The sequence below is a fragment of the Gallus gallus genome, chromosome 18 (genome assembly GCF_016699485.2).
Source record: "Gallus gallus isolate bGalGal1 chromosome 18, bGalGal1.mat.broiler.GRCg7b, whole genome shotgun sequence".
Classification (NCBI taxonomy): domain Eukaryota; kingdom Metazoa; phylum Chordata; class Aves; order Galliformes; family Phasianidae; genus Gallus; species Gallus gallus.
The window spans coordinates 7,904,944-7,925,560 of NC_052549.1; the positions used below are offsets into that span (position 1 = coordinate 7,904,944).

Genomic DNA, 20,617 nt, shown 5'->3' on the forward strand with positions numbered 1-20,617 from the left:
GCGTTCATTATTGCTGTAGCCTCAGATGGTTAGAACAAGGAGATTACAAGAGACGTGGCAATGAGGTGTTCCTGCAGGTCCATAGCTTTTTTCTAAGGAAACACCTCAGAATAGAGCCGGACTGGCTGGGCTGAGCCATCTGTCACTTAGAATAAAGCAGGAACCCAGGTCTGTAAAGTTCACATGTGCTAAGTTGCGCTGATTGAATGAGGCGCACCGAGACCGATATGCCAAGTGCATTACTGTGGCAAAACAGACTCGGGAATCCTCCACCCCCACGAGCACCAAAGCAGCTCTGTGAATGCCAGCAGCGTGTGCTGCCTTCATCCAGCACAGCTGCACTGGGGCTGGTGGTGGTCCGCTGCCCACACCCAGTGCTATGGACGCTCCGATGTCCCGCGGCCACAGCTCTGCGCGCTCACTCGGCAGATGTTGGCTCCCATCTGGGCTTTGCTATCAGCTATGCCAATTCTTCCACACACCCGTGTGCTTCTTTGTCCCAGCAGTTACCTGCTGTATCTTCTCTACAACTCCCTTTTCAGGGATGGAGCCACGTGTTTGGGCTCTGTGGGGAGCCGGGTGTCCCTCTGCCCACCTCAGCCGTAAGCCACAAATCCTTCTATTTGTTCTGTGCCTGACCCTTAGGCTGAACTAAGTCATCCCTAACCCACGCTGAAGCACTAAAACAGCAGCAACATCCTCCAACGTGTTCCCAGTGCCTCTGAGGATATGCAGGAGGAACTTGGCTTCCCACTGTCCTACCAAAGAGCTGCGGCTGAACCCTCGGACCCCCGAGGCCAAAGCCTGACTGGTCCCCCGCCTTGAAGCATGTAGAGCTCGGAAGCCCTCAGAGCCCCCAAAGTGCACGCAGCCCCCCAGATCCCTGCAGCCCATGGGTACGGGCTGCAATAGGGGGGGCCGCCCCACGGGCACAGCTCCCCCGGGCCGAGCTCCGCATCCCGCCGCCCGTTCCCATGGCAATCTCGGAGATGCCGGTTGCCACGGCAACGCCATCCTCCTCCTCGGCCGTGTCCGAGACGGCGGCGCGGCTCCGGCGGAGCTCTGCCCGTGGGCTCCGTGCACAGCCGCTGCCCCCGGGAAGTTGCTTCCCCCCACGGTCACGGCGCGGCCCCCGGTACCTTCGAGGCAGCAGATCCTCCAGAGCCCCGAATGCGTGAGGTCGCCCCTCGCTTTCTTCGGCGGCCCCTGCGTATCGTCCGCCGTGATGTTGGTGCCGTTGCAGATGTGCGCGCTGGAGTACAGCCAGTAGTCGGTACCGATGGCGATGGCCATGAGGCTGAAAGCGGCGAAAGCTCCCACCGTGGTCAGCAGCATCTGGACGCCACGGTCACACCACACCATGGTGCTTCATAGTCCCCGCACGGGGCCGCACGACACCGCCCGGCAGCCGCCGCCGCCCGCGGGAGGCAGAGCCGAGTCACGGGGCGGGGGGCGGAGGCGGCGGCGACGGGGATGGGGATGGGGATGAGGATGGGGGGAGCCGCCCTCCCGCCGCCACGGGGCTGAGCTCCGCCGCACGGCCGCGCACCGCCCCGCCCCGCCCCGGGGAGGGCAGGAGCCGCCCGGCCCCGCGGTGCCGCCCGCCCGGTGGCTGCGGGGGGCGGGAGGCTGCAGCCCCCCCGGGGCCGGAGCATCGCGCGGGGATGGTGCGGGGGGAGTGCGACAACACGGCTGAAGTCGCGACTCCGCGGGGGTCAGAGCAGTGGTGGGGGGGGAGTGGTCAGGGGCTCAGCGAACGGCAGAGCCCGAGGAGCGCAACTCCGAGCCCCCAGCCCCGGCCTTCCCCCTGCCCATTGCCCCTTCCTTCCCCGGAAAGCACCGCACCGGAATGCGAGCGGGAGAGGGGCGCGCAGCCCTCGGGGTACCATGCGGTCGGGAGCTGCAGCGCAGCCAAATGGGTTTCCTCCCTCAGCCTCGCTCTGCTCTTAGTGACACAAGGGGGGTGTAGGCAAGTGGATGGCTCGCTGATCGTCTCCTGGTCGGGAAAAAAAGAAAAAAAAAAGAAAAGAAAAAAAGAAAAAGAAAAACCAGAGCCTGAAAATATTTCCTTTTGGAAAACCATGAGGAGAAACATCTAAATTTGTCACCACGTTCCCCCTGCTTACAGCCCTGACTCCCATCACTGCGCTGACAAAGTCGGTCCTGCCCCCACCCCATCCAGCGACAAGGCAGATGAATGGGAGCCTTCTGATCAGCTAATGCATGCGTGTGAAGGGAGCGTGGCAGCACACAGAGTGATGTATTTGAATCAGGGAGTGGGAGGACGAGAGCTACAAACCTCGAGAAATGCAGCGCTCTTCCGAGCAGTGCGTGGATGGTGCAGGTGCATGCGTGGCTCCGCTGCAGCGATGCCTTTCAGCTGCTCTTCCTTTCCGTAAATGCTGGGAAAGCAAAAAGCAAACACAAATTAAAGGCTGGTCTTTATTTCACAGAGCCTTGGAAACTTGCTCAGACACAAAGCCTATAAACGCGGAAGAGCTCCGAAGTTATGGTAGGTTTAAGCATATAAATTAGGCTTTACTTTCCCATTGTGGTTATAGGTCCAATAGTGCCTTTGCAAAATCACCCGTTGAATTGATGTCTCCATTAGGGATGGAAGAACGAAGGCAGGTAAGCTGAAAAGCAGAGCAAAGCCTCGTTCAGAAAAACTGAATCAAGCATTTAAATTTAATGAGGTTCAACAAATTTCTCATTTAAAATATGTGTTTGTACCTGTGTGCTTTGGGGCTTTGGCCAGGAAGGGAAAATGAGATACTGAAACAGCAGGAGAGAAGCCATTTCCACAGCTTTTTAAACCTATCGAGCCTTAATTAATATTATTTATTTGTATTGCCCGCGGCTGGCTCTCCCAACAAGGAGCAGAGGAGGGCTGGGTGAGCTGTAGCCATGGCCACACTGCTGCTCGGGGCAGAAATAGCCCCATTCTCCCACTCTGATGGGCAGCAGGAGCAGGATGGGGCATCTGCTCTGGTGGGCTCTGAGCATACTCAGCCAGCAGAAAGGGGTATGCAGCTGCAGGGCTTTCCACCTCATAAAGCCCTATTGGTTGTGCGAGATAACAGTGCATTAACAGAACTCATTAACAAAATCTTGCTCCTCTCCCCTTCCCCCCAGCATCTCTTGCAAAGAAAACTGCTGCTTCTATTGCCCTGCAAGTAATCTCAGGCTCCGAAAGGGTTACAGAGAAGCACCCAAGACAGGCAATCATTTTCTGCCCAAGCTATCTTCTTTAGTTTAAAAATGTTCTCTATTCTTTTGAAATGCATGAAGTAGATTGTGGGAGAGCTAATATTATATTCCACTACTGAAAGCTGGTGGAGTATTTTGCATTGATGTCTGGCTCTAGTGATTTTCTAAGGATTTTGAATTCATTAAATCCCACCATTGAATAATCTCCAATCGTGGCGGAAGGAAGGCAAAAGTGCTTATGCTTCTCAGTAGCAAAAAAGCATGTGTTCTTCTCTTAAATGTGAAAGCTATTTGACCCTCTGTATGTAGTAAAGGTTGCCCATCACGAAACCTTTGATTCACAGACTTTGCTTATGGCACAGCCTTATAGTGATGCCATTGAGTTTCGCAGTAGAACAGCCTCAGCGGGGTGTTGTGCACTGCAGAGGCATCTTCCATCCTCAGTGAGAATTAAACCCAATTGTTCTAAGCTCAGAACAGATGCAGGAGCTCATGACAAGGAGAAGTAAAAGCCCCACATCTTCTTCCTGTAAATCAGCTCAGTCCAAGCCCAGAAATGTATTTTTTCACAGGAGAAACAAAAACCTGAAGCAGAAACATTTGGATTCCTTGATGCTGATGTTCAAAGCTTTAAATGAAGTCCTGTGCTCGACCATTTTACTTCTGAACTGAAAAACAGTTATTTTGGAGATGAAACTTTGGACTGAGCTGAATTCAGTGAGAGCTGTCACTAACAAAGCCTTGCCTGAGAGACACTGCTGCGATCAGAAGGAGAGAAAGAACGGCGCCGTGTTACCATTTGGGATGACTGCTTCTGCTGCTAAATGTCAGGCATTGCCTTCAATACATTAGGCTCTTCTTTTTTTTTTTTTTTTCTTTTTCTTTTTTTACATTTATCTTCTAGCAAAGTAACACCAGAATTCCTAGAATTTCACTAAAAGAAACCTCTGGAAATGACTCAAGAAAATCTCCAGGGAGAACTTTCTGAGAACGAAAATAATCAATTAAACAGAGCTTTTGATGTAAATACAGTCTAATGGCCACCAAAGCCTGGAACAGATAACTTGTCCTTCAAGGGGACTTTTAGCATCTAGCAATGTCCTGTAGCTATGAGCACATCAGTGACATCGGTTGTTGTCATCTCCTACAGGTCTTTGTATCTCTTCTGTCTAGTCTGATACTGGTATTAGGAAATAAATCATCCTGAAGCATTTCATTTAGACTACGCTGCACATGAACAACTGAAGAAATGGGATTTGCTTCAGCAGAGCTTCATGGGCACAGAGACCTCCACTCCAGCAAAGAACCTTGCAGGAACATGGGACGTGGCAGGAGGTATCAGTTATGGCACAGGTATATTGAAGAAAGAAAGATTAAAGTTGCTCATGGAGTTATATTTTTGTATGCTTTGGTTCATCTGTTTCAGGTTAACATGTTCTCCACTGAATCACATTGGGAGACTACTTCCAGAGCTAATTCCAAATGACACTGAGCTGATAGAGAAGGTTTGTGGCAAAGCAAGTGCTGAGTTCACTTCTGAGGAATTGTATGTATGCGACCCATTGACCTGCCTATTCCTTGTATTACTCTTAACCGCATATGTCAAGGTGGTGTCTTTCGTCTTGGAGGACCATACTCTGCTTCCACCAGCATGGAAAGATTGACAGAAGTCACCATCACTTTTCATGGAGCTGAGTCTAGAGAGGGGTGAACTTGGATTTTGTTTGAGAAGGCTGAATTTCTTCTCAGCCCTAAGAAAGATCATCTTAAGTCAGCATCAGTAGTTCCAGCATCCTCCAGAGCCTCAGGAATGGTTGTCTTAAAGGTAAAATATTGTCACTCTCTTGCTACTCGAGGGGCAACATCTTGGCTGTGATTCTATCTTTCCTTTTAATATATTAAACATTCCTTGGCTTAGTCATGGGAAGTGAAGCAACACAACTGCTTTCTAATAAATAAAATGTGCTCAGGAGCCACTCTGTAGCTTTTCAGATAACTGCATTTCGAGTTTGCCAGGAAGCCAGATGCTGCTATTGGAAAAGTAGCTGCCATGGTTTGTCATCCGAGCTTAGGAATTGATATCCAAGAATGATATGATGAGACAGACTCGATGACAGTGCTGCTCTTTCTATAAATAATTCGAAGAAAACATTTTTTCATTTTGAAAAATGAAAAGACTCTTTTGCTACAGACTTGCACAGCAAACCAGAAAATTAAAAAGGATGGGCATGCTGTGTTTGAATGGGGCCATCAGAAGAACAAAATATGTGCAATTTATGTAAAACGTATAGCAGCTCTCACACATTTTACACTACCTAGGCTGTATTTTTCCCATAATACCAATAGTCACGAAACGCATTATCTTTCTGACAATGGAGAAATGAAATATCAGCCTTTTACTTTCTTGACCATGTCAAATGTCAGAGCAATTTGTGAATGCTTGTCCTTCAAATACTCATCCCTCCTGCTAAGATTAAATATCAATAGCTCTCACATTCAGCTACAGAATGAACTAATATTGCACACACCTCTCAGATCTAAAGTTCACTGCGTCCATTACCTGTGATGTGATTCTGTCTCCCAATTCCTACCTCTTGTCCACGTCCTAATGGCTGAGAAATGCACTGCAACGTCAGATGCTGCGTTGAGGGTTATCTGGAGCACGAGGTGAAACGATGGGTGGGGGTTTCTCACAAGGTGTTAAGAAGAGTTACAAAGGGAGTGGGAGAAAGAATGAGGGGTTAATAGGGCAAGAGCCTTCATTTTGCCATCCATTTCAGAGGACATACAGACAGCGTCCCAATGGGATGCTGCTGGGAATTTCTAGCACAACAGATGTGCTTGAAGCATGGGGAAAGATCTCGTTATCTTTTTGATGATGGAGAAACAAATGTGCTGACCCAGGAATTATCCAGGCAAGGCACTGCGCTTATCCAGTGTCCACTGGGAATAAAAGTGCTGGGTCATTTCTCCTTGGGAATACATGGGGAGCACAGGAGAATATGAGAGGAAAAAACAACTAAAAAATTCCAGTGAGGTCCTCTCAGTCCATCCATTATCAGGCAGTTGTGAGGAATAATGATGTATCTGTGCACACCCCAAAAACAAGCTGTTTATACCGTACAAAACCATGCATGCTGTTCACAAGCATACATGACTTCAGACGGCCTAAAAGATGGAACAGGGTGGCACTGTGACTGATTGCACATCTGAGGTCTCACATCTGAGCCTGTGCATGCACATCCTGCTGCTCGCTGCCACCATTCCTCAGCACCAATTTCTAATCACCCCACAAACAAAGGAATATTTCGCTCTTCAATATTCTCTAAAAAAAAAAACAAACAACAACACAAAAATCCTATTTCGAACCGATGCTCCCTTTCCTCAGACCCAAAGGGAAGGCACCGTGCAGAGCACATTGTGGAGCAGCCCTGTGATGCTCAAGTCACATCAAGTGGAAAATGAGGCAATCTGCTGGGGAGTTCGGCACCTCCGAAACAGCGCATCGCCTGGAGATGGAGAATTCCCCCTGACTGCTGGAGGGGAAATTGCTTGCTGCACTTGGATTGCTTTTTAACCTGAAGTGGAGGTCTTTGATGGGAACGTGTGAGGAGGCAGATTGAGTGAAACAAGTTTTTAGGATAATCATAAATACTTACATCAATCGCAACGTTCTACGCTGAATTTGTCTGCTAAATTGCCTGAAGTCAGTTCCTGAGATCTGTCTGAATAATTCTGAGCTGATAATACAGCACTCAAGTAGGAATTCTGTTGCCCAGTAGAAGGATTTTCTCATTAGAATTTCAGCTGATTGTTCACCAGAGAAATGGTCTTTTGGGAGCACACCCCAGTGGCTCACTCGGAGAAGCTCTCAGTCTAATAAGAAAGGAAATTGGAATGTGAAATTAAACTAGCCATTATTTCTGAGAGGTTAGCGATCAAACGAACTTCCAAGAGGACAAGGTTTATCTGATCGTCCCTTTGCTCCGACCCTTTTATTTCTACAAAAGAGAAATCATTTCAGATCAACCTGCTGCCAGAGCTGGAACGAGTTACCAAAAAATGATCCATTGTGCATAACCATGTAGGTCCAAAGAGCTGCTTTCTGTATAATCTTTGCCCAGGAAATAGATATTGAAGCAAATAATCAAAGCTGTACTGCAAGACTTCTAACTCCACTGGGCTGAGATGATCTAAATCAAGAACCCCATTTGAAGAATCAGAACCAAAGGTTGCCCATGAGCCTACCGATTGCCTGAATAGGCTAAAAACAGTTGAACGGCACAAAAAATCACATAAGCTGATAGGAAAAGGCTGAGCAAACATGTTGTCATACCTATGTTGTAAAACAGACACTGAGAACTGAAGGGCTGGCACCAAGGGAAGGCTGCGAGAGAGTACGGATGCAGACGCTCACTATCAACCACACGTACCCCAAAGTCCTGCTGGGCTAAAAATGAACTCCACTTAGCTCCTGGAAGTGCAACTCCAACGCCTTCAGAGAGTTTCTACCACTGATAGCTCCCTCCAACCTCAGATAGATGAGGCACCCTTAAATCATTCTGCTGCCTGCAATGAAAAAGCAGCACTGCTCCACTCCAGAGCTAGCTGGAGAAAAAGGCAGCCTGTAAAGAGCTGCATTAACTTGGAGTTTTATTAATAGACTATTCATTAGAAGCATCTGCCTTTTTATATGTAATACGACAATGAGTTAAAGATCTTTCTCATCGCTGATTTGCAGTGTCATAAATATCACGTTTTACTTAATGGTGCCTTGGTAGGAAATAGCAAAGCCAAAAGCCAGGAGAGAAGCCTGGCTCGAATGCCTGGAGCCACAGAGCACAAACCTTGGCCCTCCCCAGCGAGTGTGAGCACAGGGTGACAGAAATCCCTCTGCTGACTGTTATGTGATAGCAGCAATGGGGAGAGGAAGAAAAGCAGTAGCAACAATAACAAAGCAACCTGGCATAATGTTTTAAGCAAGCCGTTAATGCGGCCAGGAGAACACCATTAAACCACACCGTGCACATTTCAGTGGGACTCTAATTTGTACTATGAATTTTTAAAGCTACTTTGGTGTGTCAGTGAAGTGCCAGTACGGGGCTGAGCAAACTGCAAACCACGCACCTATTGATTTTAGGTCTCTTCACACCTCAGCACTGCCTTTCTGCTCAAGGCCAGTTCACAGCACACAGCAAGCACCAGCTCCTTAGGTGGGCCATCCAGCAAAGCCTTCAGGACTCAGACAGCACCTGTAGTTAGCATGAGATCCCAATGGCTGCCCCTACCCCTTCCACTCAGACCTTGATGCCATAGCAGGCTTTGCCCAGGAGAGCCCAAATTCCTTCAGCCGGAAAGAAGCACCGCTTGTGGAGAAAGACGACAAATTGCAGCAGCCAGAGCTGTGAAAAGCCTTGACAAAATATTTAACATGGGAAAAAAAGAGAACGCTTGCCAATTCCCGGAGCCTTTCTAATTCAGGTTATTAGATGGTTACTGCCACTACTATTAAAAAGACACTGTTTTCTGAGTGATCTACAGAAAAAAGGGCTGGAACACACCTACGGGTTTTCAGTGCGCTTTTAGCTCTGCTAATAGAGAAAAATTTCCTCTCATATGAGGCTCAATTATTCAATTCAATTAACAAAATAAGTAAGGTACTACTTATTTTGTGCAGTATCCAGTAAATACATGCCTAAGAAACTCAAAAGATAAATCCCCAGTTATTCTTTTAGGTTGACCACCTGCATGTTGATCCAACTGGAGTTCTGGTTTTAAAGATCTGTAAGGAAACTCTGCAAGAATGAGGTTGGTGTTACAAAAAGAAACCAGTCCACTAAATGCAATTAGCTTTCCACTGAGCCCCCCACAGCAATGGTGCCATGGGACAAGTCCTACTGTAATTCACTAACTAGAATGAGAAAGTAACAATAGGTTACTTTCTGGTTCAAAATGTAAAGAACCTCTTTTTATTTTCATAGTAGAGACCCATTACAAGGTCAACATCTACAGCTGGACTTCACAGTCAGGCTCATTAGAGCTTCCAGGTTGATTTATTTTTGGAGGGGAGCAAAGAAAAATCACTCTTTCAGTAGAATATCATTATTATTTTTGCAGAAAGTTCTTATTTTCTTGAAATTAGGAGGTATTTTTATAGGGAATTCAGAACCCAAAGTGAAAACCTCCAGTCCCTCCCTACACGTCCTTATGCATTACTTGGGTGACTGACTGTAGCAAGTGGTTTTGCTCCTTTAGCATGGATTTTTATTCCTTTATTTTTACCTTTTTATTCCAACCAGATCATTTAATACAATGGTTTCTAAGTAGCAAGAAAAAAATCCAAAACCACAGCATCTCAATGGAACAAGCTGGCAGATGTTGACCTTTTACCCATAACTCTGATGCTTGTAATGCTTCTGCAGGAGGGAGCATTCAAGTCTTACAAGTGTTAAAATGGAAAATAAATAGGAATGGCAAACATGGCAAGCCAAAGATTACATGCAAGCCATTGGAAATTCAAATCCCCTCTCTGAGGGGACATTGCAGGGGTAATGAGAAGATGCAGAAGCTTTTCAATCTCCAAAATCAGTCCCTCATGCAACATCATAGAAGCAGAGAAACCAAAGCGGGTAGAGCATGCAGAAAGGGTTATTTAATGAGTATTGGCTGATGGGAGACACCCCCGGACACCTCAAAATGCAGACCTGCTAAAGAAAATTCCAGAAGCTGTTCTGATTGGCAATAAACTAATTAGATGGGAGATTTTATTTCAACAGACCATCCTGCTTTGTTGGTGGCGATGTTTGAGGCTTGCAGCCCAGTAGAGGTGGAAGGTGTGTGGGTTTCCCATGTGGCCAAGGGGAACAGAGAGCACTGGGTGGTCCTGGGGCTCTGCCTGCCCTCTTGCAAACACCACACAGCCTGTGGGCTCCCTCGGCTGCAGGCACTGCTTTTCTCACTTTGGTAGCATCACCAGCCCTTATCCCCACCATCCCAAACCAGGGCTGGAGGAGGATGAGCAGCCCGCTCCACGGGGAGAGAAAGATGAAGTGGATTTTACTCAGTTGTTTAAAAGCTTGGGGTAATTTGCACTGTTGTAATTGCAGCAGGTGGGATAGCCAGAAAACCCCCTTTAATATTTCAGTTCTCTGTTTCTCCTCCACTGACTCCCAAGACGTTTTTTCATCAGTGGGGGAAGAGAACTAACAATGACTTCAATACCAGAACGAAATCTAAAGCCCAGTTCTTTCCAATTCTGCTTATTCCTTCAAGCTATTCCAGTCTCCTTTATGTTTTTCCTACATACACACATCTGTCTTCTTCAAAGCCTTAACCATCTCTGACACACCTGACCTTTCCATCCAAGTGCAATGGAGGGATGCAAAGAAAAAACCCTTTACCTACAGCAAGTAACTCTGTTCTGTGAGTCCCACGCCTGGAAATTTTGCTGCTGCACAAAGTAAAGCAGTGAGCAACCTTTCCTCCTCCTTTGAACACGAGAACTGTCATCTCAGAGAGAAATAACAGCTTGTCTTTATTTTGCCAAATAGAGTTGACTTAGTTATTAGAACCTTCTAAGAAAATACTACAGGAGGAATTAGAACAGCGCTGTCACAGAAATGCCAAGAGTTCAGTAATGAATTTGACAAGATCTTGGAGATTTCAAATATCTAATTAAAATTTCTGTGACGGTTGTGTGAGTAAATACCGACGTTCCATTAAAAATAAAGAATGGGTAAAACTCTTCCATATATAATTAATAGATGTTACAGCCATTCAATAGTATTACTCTGATGAGGCTCATTCATTTCGTGCCAGTAAGTACAGTTTCATCTACATGTGCACAGTTCATCCACTTTTAATCAAGAGATCCAATACATTTAATATATTTGGGTAATATTACTCTATCTTCGGTTGGCGTTTATTATAAGCACCCCTCTCCTCCACTTAGCAAATGAGACCATACCTTGCCATATGATAGAGCAGATGCAGCTCCATTTTAGAAGTTCTCAGAATAATTTCCATAGGAAAAACTGAACCCATAGACAAAGAGAATTTAGGCCACGAGAAATTATTGCTAATAGATTCTGACCTCAACAGGCTTTAACGCAGGCTGGCTTTGCGCTCAGGAATATTTGCATCAAGCCCATATCTCATGGCTGTGCTAGAACATATTAATTCATCATTTAAAGGAGCCACTACATCCATTAGTAAATTGTTTTAATGGTTAATTATCAGCAGTATAAAAAAAGATGTGATTATCCCCAGCATGAGCCTCCAGGGGCACCGTCAGCACGTGGATTATACTACTTCTGCAACTCCCATCCAAAGCCATCAACTTAATGGAAACATTAAAGAAACACACAAGAAACATTTTTGAAACCAGTGGTCGGCTCCAATTAGCCAACATCTGGGCATGAGAGCATCCAGCCCAAGCTCAAAGAACAAACATGCCTCAAGCACAAATTGTGGCACAAGTCCATTCCTGCTCACCTCTTGCTCCCCACCATCACTTGGTCTCTTCAGCCAAGGACATGCAAGCTGTGCTGCCCCAGGGAACGCTGCCAGGCAACGTGGGCTTGCACAGCAAGTTGCGAGTAAACTTATAAATACCCATTCCATTAATCCTGAAGTCTCAACTCTGGCACATGAGTATGGCCAGGAGGCAAACGTTCTGCAGCTGGAGAATGAGATTAACAAGCCCAGCTTTGGTGCCTCCGTTGGAATGTGAATGGGTGTCAGTAGTCACTGAGTCTGCTTGCTGCTGTTTAATATAGACCTGGATATTCATCTTCATTGGGTACAGATGAACAATACCCAAAAGCTGCACTGTAAGTGTATAAGATGTTTGATGGTACAATAAAAAAAAAACATAAATCAATTGTTTATATTATTGGTGGCAACTTTGGATTGATCATTGGTTTTAGCACTGGGGTTGGCTGGGAGGGAAGAGAAACATTTGCCATCAAAATTTCTGAAAATCTCCAATAATTTCATTCACTCCCATCCTAGATTTTCTGATGCAAACATGAAAACTATTAGTCGAATTTCAGGTTCATTTTATTCTTTGACAGCTGAACAACACTCATTTTTCCATCAGAATTTTTCCCTCTGCATCCCATTTTCCCCACCATCTTCTCCCATTTCTTCTCCATTTAAGCTTCATTTTCAGATTGCTTGGCAGAAAACGTGTCTGAGGGCAATTACAGATGCAGGTTCTTTGGGGCCAGCAGCCACCAGTGCTTGGGTGGATGGAGGTGCACAGTGCTCAGCCATGGCCTGGGAAGCAGTGAGATGCCACCAGCACCAGAATCACTGAGGTGCTCCCTGCACGTTCCTAGCTGAATAAGGGGAAAGTGCAGACCACTAAACTAATTGGATACTGAAGAGGGGAATGCAGAAAATCAGAAGAAAAGCTTTTTTTAAATAATAAAAAAAAATTTAGAGCAAAGTGTTCTCTTGCAAAGGTTTTTCCAAATGGCTCAGAAAAGGTAAACGCAAACTCCCTTTGTTCTGGAGGCAGATGAGGACAGCCTCAAATCCCATCAGCAGTTTTCAATGCTCTCACCACGCACAGCCCAGCAAATCCCACCTCCCTCAAACAGCATTGCCGTTCCTGGGTAACCCCCAACCCATGGAGGCTAATGAATAAGACAACAGTGGGTTGTTGTTTTACTCCTCGTCCCCAACACTCACTCTGCATTAGGCTCCGTCATCTCACCCCGCGCCTGATGTAACGCGATGTGGCAGAACATACCCTGAGCTGGGAGTGAACCCTGATGCAAGGCGGAGTGGATGCCTTGGACTGAAACTGCTCCTTCCTTCTGTTTACTACCTTTGATCCACGTTTGCTGCTTGTGACAGGCTGTTAAATAAATACAAGTGACAAGGCTCGCTATGAGTTTGTTTTTCTGCAGCTTGCTTTCTTCTCGCTCAGCTCCCCAAGCAGATCCCTGCCGACAAATACACCGAGGCCATTACCAATTAACGACTGTAGACCCCTGTCCTCTACTCCCCAGTGTCAGTTCTACGCATTAGCCCGAGCAGCATTCAAAGATAATTGTGTTTTGTTTATTTGTTTTGGGGAGTAATGGCAACCAGACAGCAAATCCCAGTCCTTACTGGAGCTGCAGTTCTGTGTTTAAGGCTGCCTGCTATGAAGGGAGCTTGGAAAGCATGCACTGCAGTTGCTCGAGGTGAAGCTCCGCATTCCTTCTTTCAGTCTTCATCTCTTTCCCCTTCCAAGAGGATGTCTCTCCCAGCTCCAACAGCTCTTGGCACTTTAGGGGCAGCACTTCTGCACACCCTTGATTTGTTTCACTGCTTTTCAAAGCCCACTCATCCTGCGTACTGCAGTTAATTGAAGCAAGAAATCATTCTTTGTCCTCTGTCGACCTCAGCGCACAGCACCAATGCCCCAGATCACAAATATTTGTACATAGAGATGCATTTAAAAGTATGAAGAGAGATTCTGTGACTATTTCAGAAGCAGTCACTGACTTTGGGTACCTCAGGATCAGTGCATCCTAGTGCAGTTGACGCAGATTAAGTTTTGATTGGTTAATTGGGACCTCCTTGAGTAAGAATCCTGGAAGGTATCTGACTTCTGCTGTTAAGAAGGGCAGGGAGAGGCAATGCATCTCGAGGGCATCCACATGGCTGCAGAACACTGAGCAAGGAACAAGCTGCTCCATAGACTCTGCTTTCAGAGATGCAACCTTGTGCTGAACAGCCACAGCTGCACTGCACGTTAACCAAGGAGACGTGAGATGCAGTTGGCCAAACACATTAACATCTTCCGCTCTGATAATTAGTTTAGTGAAAAATTATTGTGTTATCTCTTTGGTTTCACTGGAGACCAACTGCAGTCTTAAAAGAAAAGAAAAGCTCACACTAGGTGGTTTTAATAAGGCAAACTCTATCATGTTTCCAAATAGGATTTAAAGCTCATTCAGCACGTGAGTAATTAGCACGAGTCAGGTTGGAGGTCAAATGCAGTGATGGATTTGATTTAGTGATGGATTTAATTTTGTTTAGAAAGAATCTCACGAAAGCCCACAAACTGCAGAAGTATGAAAGCAATGGACTGAAAACGCTGCAACAGCACTGTTAGTGCAGTTCCAGGATGTGGTTTGGATTTCTGCACCCAACCTCATGGCCAACAATGGAGGTTTTGCTCTGGCCAAGCAAAGAGCAGTGATCCCAGCAGTGATCCCAGCAGAGCCATATTGCACAGCAGGTGTTCATCCCAGAGATGAGCTGAAATCAATTATCAGCACTGACTGCCATACTGCTGGGCCAGAACTCCAAGATCCTCCAAATTATCCTCGGATTGCCCATATTTGCATCCCAAAGTAGCACTGGAGACAGTCTTTCCAGTACAAAAAGCCTTTTCCCTACAAGAACAACCTGATTCTTTTCCAGGACCATGACGCCCAGCTGACTTTTATCACATGCTGCTTTTCCCCCCCCACCAATGGAGCAGGCAGATATACTTATCAGTACAAAGGATTCAGAAAAAAAAATGGATTATGTTCAGCCTCCTCGGGCAAAACCAGCAGAACAGACTGACAAAACTTGTGCTCCGTAATGAAATTCCAACGAAGGCATTCAGTGCTTGAAAACTAGGACAAATGATGCTGTAAGGAGCGGAATATGTAAACGTGGCAAAGAGCTTCATTCTAGATGCTGGCTTCAGAGGGGTTACTTCCAGCTGACAGCAGTGCAAATGAGACCAAAATAAGACCCACAGCCACCAGCAGAAACACGAAACTTGCTTTTGTGTAAGAAAATATAGAAACGTCCCCTAAATAGGTCCGTGTATGAGGTATTTTGGGTCTATTCGGACCCTCCTGAACGGCAGTTTAAGAGATGACAGCTTTGGAGCCAAGTGACCAGCTCACGAGCACCCTGCAATGTGCCAGCTTGGCCCTGAAGTAATTCTGCAGCGGTGCCCATGCCCTGCATCTGTAACACAAACAGGATGGCAGTGATTGCCATAAAACTCAGCCAGCAGTGACAAATATGAAAAGAAAAATCAAGTACAAGTAAGAAGTATGGTGTCTCACTGTTGTCTGAGGGGTGCTTTAGGGGTGGCGAGAGGATGGCTGTAGGAACAGGAGGTTTCCCCTTGCAGATCTATAGGGCATCTCCCCTAACACAAAGCCACAAGGCTCAGGTTCTGGCTGCACACCAGCAGCACTGCTGGGAGCTCAGGGAGGTGCTCAGCTCTCCCCAGAACAGATCCCAGCTCCATAGATAGGACTGCTGCAGGGTAATTTGTGCTTCCAGGATTTGGATGCATTCCTCCCTCTCTGGGGTGGCTATTTGGTATTAGGTGTAATTTCCCCAGTGGGGAAGCATGCAGTTTTTCTCCCTGTTCCCAGCAGCACACCCAGACATGGCTCTCGTGCCACAAGGTCTGAACACAGCCAAGCACCAGACAACCTGACAGTCCTGACACAAGTCAGAGATCTGAGAAAGTGGGTTTGTAGGTGATGCAGAACTCTCAGATCCACAGTGGAGCTGCTGAGCTCCTCATGTCAGCAAAGCCTGTTTTCTTCTCAGGTCATGGGGAGGCTGGGTTTCCTGGAAGGCAGCTGCGAGAGTAGTGGGGCTCCTGGAAGGCTGTGGCACAGCTGAGGCAAGACCTGTGCTAATGAAACCAGGAGGTTTATCTCCGCTCAGCCTCCCCTCAGGTGCAGGCCCTCGTTTCTGAGCTGACCCCTGTAGTGAGCAGCCACCCCTGCTGGTGATGTCAAGCTCCGTGGGCTGTTCTATGCTCCAGCTTTTCCATCTTGACCCCTCAAGCACCATCTCCAAAGGTAACTTCATCCCATTATACTGAATGCATTCAGCCACCACCAGCAGGAGCAGGCGAACAGGCAGTTTGGGGCATCCCACCCAACACACTCAGGCCAACGCCAGCTCCCCACTGACCCCAGGAGCAGCTCAGAGATCTGCCCAAGCACATTGGCCAAACCTCAGACTTCAGACTGGAGAGTTACAGCCATTGAAGCACTGAGCCATCTTGCATAGGACAGTCTATAAATTCTGGCAGCAATCCCGTTTAACAAGGGCCTTGGATATTTGACCAAACCCAAGCACATAACCTGGAAAATCACTTTAGCATAACAACATCAGTGGGAGCCCTTCTCCCAGTAGCTGCAATGAGTACAGACAGTGCTCAGTTAATGGCTGTCACATGCTGAAACACGGCTAGAATATCTTCCTGGGGAAAAAATTCAATGCTTCTATTGTCATCTTTACTAAAAGACAGAGCTGTGAAGGATTGCGTGGATATCACGGCAAACTTCAACTGAAATGGGACATTTCCTGTCTCATTAATATTTCAGATATGTTTGAACGCACTATGGCAAAAAAAATATATATTAGTCTGAAACAAATTCAGGTAGAAAGAAAAAGACAAGTTTCATTAAATAATGAACACACACCATAAGAAGCCATCCTGAGATTCAGCCCCATAGTGTCAACGAAACAATCCTGGTGTTCTACTTATAAATAAGGCAAAATTATCTGTTCGTTTAGGAAAAGTAATCATGCTCAGTTAGACACACCAGACAAGCATATGAAAAGAAAAGTGGCTTTGAAGCTGCTCTCGAAGTCAAGCTTAGACAGCTTGGGGAGGAAACTCTGCCATCCAGGTTTAGGTATACATTAGAAAGTCTATTAAATAAGCGGTGTGAATTGGTGCTTCTTTTTGTTGTGTAACACTTCTGAATCTTTAAAAGAACATTAATGCAACAGAGCTCATTTGCCAGTACCCACACACCTCCATCCAAAACAACCCCCAGCTGAAGGTGTTCCCTGTATGCTGGGTACAAGCAGGGTGCTGAGCAGAAGCTGCTCCCCTACTGCTGCCCTGCTTGTTCTACATGCAGCACAACCCATCACTTTTATGCAGATACGGGGTTGGAATTTTAGCTTCCACTTCTAAGCTTGGAAGAGTAAAACAGTTCTTCTAAGCTGGGAGGGAGGCTTTGTTACTTACACTGACAATGGGGACAAACACAGTTGTGTTAAATGGAGCTTCGGTCAAAAACCTCCACCGTTGTCAGTGGGTTGGGGCGGAGTTGGGCTTGGTGACCTTAGAGGTCTTTTCCAACCTGAATGGTTCTCCGTCTCAATGAAACTCGTGTGTGAGAGCAGAGCCACCCGTGCCAGGGACTCAGAGCAAACTCGTCTGCCACCTTCTGTAACTGAGAGGATATAGCATTCATGGAAGAGCGCTCCCGATCCCTCGGTGCCCGCGGGCAGCGCTGCAGCGAGGAGAGCACATCTTCCCGAGCGAACCGCAGAGCTGAGCACCTGCGCCGCTGTGATAACGGACCGATGGGGCACAGACGTACAGGGGTGCCCAGGCACCTCCCAGGTGTGTCCGATGGGGAGAAGAATTTCCTTACGGACACAGCACGAGCTGGTCTTGCAGTACAGCAATGCAAGCTGTCAGCTGCGCACGGCCTTTGGCCATGTTGATGAATCACAACGCTTGCTTCACGATGGACTTGCTTCATCAGGCTGGAGTCAGCCCGGCACCACGCAGCCCAGGGATGGACGCAGGCCTGAGAGGCCTCTCCTGCATCCCCAAGCTTGAGACTGAACGGGTAATTGAGAGAAATAACCATGAACAATGACTGCTTGACAATGGCAGCATATTGGGTTGGTGCTCCAAATGGCGCTCAATTGCTCAGTGCAGATGCTAATTGGAACAGTTCCTTTCTGCGGCGCAGTCAGCACAAATCTTAAAACCCGAGCTAGCTTCTCCTTGTCGGCAGGCCATCTGTCATGCTAATACATCTTGCTGCCGAGAGCTGATGCCTGGGTTTTTCCTTTAGCACCCCTACAAAGAGCTTGCAGTGCTCCCCAAAGCCAGTGCAGTGCTGTGGGTGCTTCGTGTTGAGGGAATGGGTGCCCTCCTGCAGCCTGCACACCTCACCGTGCTCACAATGCAAAGCAGCCCCACCACTGCTGGGTCTCTTTCAGAGGGATTGATTTATCCCAGTACCTGTGATTGCATCTCAGGATGCATTTAGTGATTCATTCCCTTTAATAATACAGGCAGATATTGAAGAGGTCTTCAGCTCCCTGAGTTAGGCTCTTTCAATAACAGCAACATTCTCACTTGTTTTCTTTCCAAAATAATAACAGAAAAGCTCATAGGGATTCTTGGTCTCAGCACAGTCGTGCTAGCAGGGGCAGCCCACCCCCACCTGCCCAGTGCTGCAGTCCGGCCGATGCTGGCAGCTTTTAGTAGGGCAGTATTTACTAAAGGGTCAACTCTGTCCACACCAAAGCTTTCAATTCTTATCAACAGAAATCCATGTGCTATGTGCAGCTCTATCCCTGAGGAAGCTGCAGAGGCCGTGCAAATCAAAGCTCAGCTGCCAGGAATCACACCAAAGAGGTGTTTATTGACACATGCCTTTCACCAGAATAAAAGCTGCTCCACTGTATACAAAAGCACGTGTCCTGGAGCTGTGGACCCAGAGAAGGCCAAGATATCCCCCTTGGCTGGCAGAATGTTCCCAGTTCCCCTCAGCAGCCACCTCCAGCCCAGTGTTCCACGCTCTGCCCACCCCCCCACTCCTCCTTGCTTCTTATCCAACCCCCAGCTCTGCAATCACTGCTTCCCTTTTCCAAGCCCACACTCTTGTTTGGCTTCGTCAGCTCAAAGGCTGCATTCCCTGCGTCACAGCACTACTTAAGCAGCACTCCAGAGGCACTTCATTCTGCCCTGAGGACCTTTCATATTCTCTTCCCAGTCGCAGCATTTTCTGTCTGCTAAGAATTCAAAAAACTTTCACCTCGTTATATTTTCGTATCCCTGCTTCCTGAGGCGCTCTCTGTGTGTGATGTTACACAGCCCATCACACTCTCCACACTTTGGAACCTTTGAGGACAAAAGCACACGCTGCCAGCACAGCGATGGCATTGCTTCGCCCCTCTTTGATCACTGCTTGGTCACAGAGTAACACTTCTTGTCACTGTGTGACTTCACTCTCACCCAGGTTCACTGCTGAGCACACGCATTTGTGTATCACAGCAGCAGTGTCTCTTGTGCTCACTGGGTTACGTTGTGTCTCTCAAAACATTATACAACCCTATATATTATCATGTAGCGTATCTATGAAACTACCCCAGCCTTTGCTTATTTTTAAAGTACTTTTGCTTTATCTTGCACCTACCCTGCAGCAACGGGGCCGGTGCTCGGGGGTGCCTCCTCGCTCCGTTTCCTTCTTGTTCTCGGAGTCAGCACAGCGCTCCGGGATGGAGAGAGCGCCGGGACGGGGAGGGCTCCGAGCGCTGCAGTTGCGCGGTCCGCGCAGGAGATGGAGCTCCGCGACCGACGGCTGCGCGGACCGAACCGGCTGTGCCCGGGATCTCTCCGTCTGGGGGATGAGGTTAAAAGCAGCCCCTCTGGAGTGAAGCGTGCCGCTTCTCAGCGATGAGCAGGTCGGGTGGAACCGCCTCTCCAGACTTGTTCTGAAATATTTTAAGGATTGTTTTTAATGGAGAGGAAGGAGGAGGAGGAGGGGGAGAAGGAGGAAAAAAGAAGGAAAGGAAAAAGAGAAAGAAAGGGAAAAGAAGGAAGAAAAGGAAGAAAGGAAAAGAAGACGCGTTTGTAAAACACACTGCCATTCCTCTGGCTTTCCACTTTTCTATCTGGGGAATCAGTGATGAACTTTACAACCACCCATGTCTTCTGCAAAGGAAAGACAAATGGGGTTCTCCTGTAGCTGGAACTTCACTACTGAGCCATGCCCAGGTGAGTGGGAGCCCCAGAGCTGTCCCAGTGGCATTCAGAGCACACCGTGTGCCTTTCCCCTCACATCCCAGCTGTGGCAGCATCCCTCAGTTGGTGTTTGACATCCAGGCACCCAAAGAAAAGGAAAAACAAACGTGGGTGCTCAGTGCCAAGAAGCAGCCTGACCTGGGCAGGGAGTGAGGGGGGGTTGTGCTGAGCCCCGGCTTTGTACAGCCTGGGATGCCAGGGAATCATCCCTCTACTCTGAAATATTTTAGACTATGGGGTTTCCCCTGGCCTTGCCCTGGAAGCTCCCTCACAGCTCAGGTGCTGCAGGGAGCTCTGCTTCTGTTTGCACCACAAATACTTAATGCCTGTAGCTGGGATGCTGCAGAACCACTGCTCTTCCTATGCCTGCTGCCAACCCCTGGGTGGGTTCTGGCCCATTCCTCTCCCCCAACCCCTGCCTTGGTCTGCTGGGCTGAAGGGTCATTATCTAAATATATTGTATGATTATACCATATGATTATGTTGTATTACTGTAACTTGTTTCATTATTTCCACTTTGTGTTATAAATCACAAAAAAAAAAAAAAAAAAAGTTAATGTTCTGACCAAAAGAGTGACAGGGATTTCCTATGGG

The 20,617-nt window shown here is 47.4% G+C and overlaps 2 protein-coding genes across 2 annotated transcripts in view; both read right to left on the reverse strand.

Annotated features, from left to right (window-relative positions):
• CACNG4 (calcium voltage-gated channel auxiliary subunit gamma 4) overlaps positions 1-1,454 on the reverse strand; it is a 38,246-nt gene extending 36,792 nt beyond the window's left edge. The window contains exon 1 of the mRNA NM_204132.2: positions 1,140-1,454. Coding sequence (NP_989463.2) covers positions 1,140-1,362 — 223 coding nt within the window. The 5' untranslated portion in view covers positions 1,363-1,454. The remainder of the gene's footprint in view (positions 1-1,139) is intronic.
• A 199-nt stretch (positions 1,455-1,653) lies between these two features.
• LOC121107130 lies at positions 1,654-19,522 on the reverse strand. Its single transcript, XM_046902178.1, has 3 exons — positions 19,416-19,522; positions 2,300-2,402; positions 1,654-1,996 (listed from the first exon to the last, which is right to left on the reverse strand). Exons 2-3 carry the CDS (start codon positions 2,348-2,350, stop codon positions 1,742-1,744), a joined length of 306 nt encoding a protein of 101 aa, XP_046758134.1. The 5' UTR covers positions 2,351-2,402; positions 19,416-19,522; the 3' UTR covers positions 1,654-1,741.
• Between the last annotated feature and the right edge of the window lie 1,095 nt (positions 19,523-20,617).

Bases quoted from the DNA above. Each gene is read 5' to 3' on its own strand.
- LOC121107130 (XM_046902178.1), bottom strand. From the start codon at position 2,350: ATGCACCTGCACCATCCACGCACTGCTCGGAAGAGCGCTGCATTTCTC. The intron at 1,997-2,299 runs GTTTGTAGCTCT...TTTCCCGACCAG, and splicing joins AGAGCGCTGCATTTCTCGAG to GAGACGATCAGCGAGCCATC.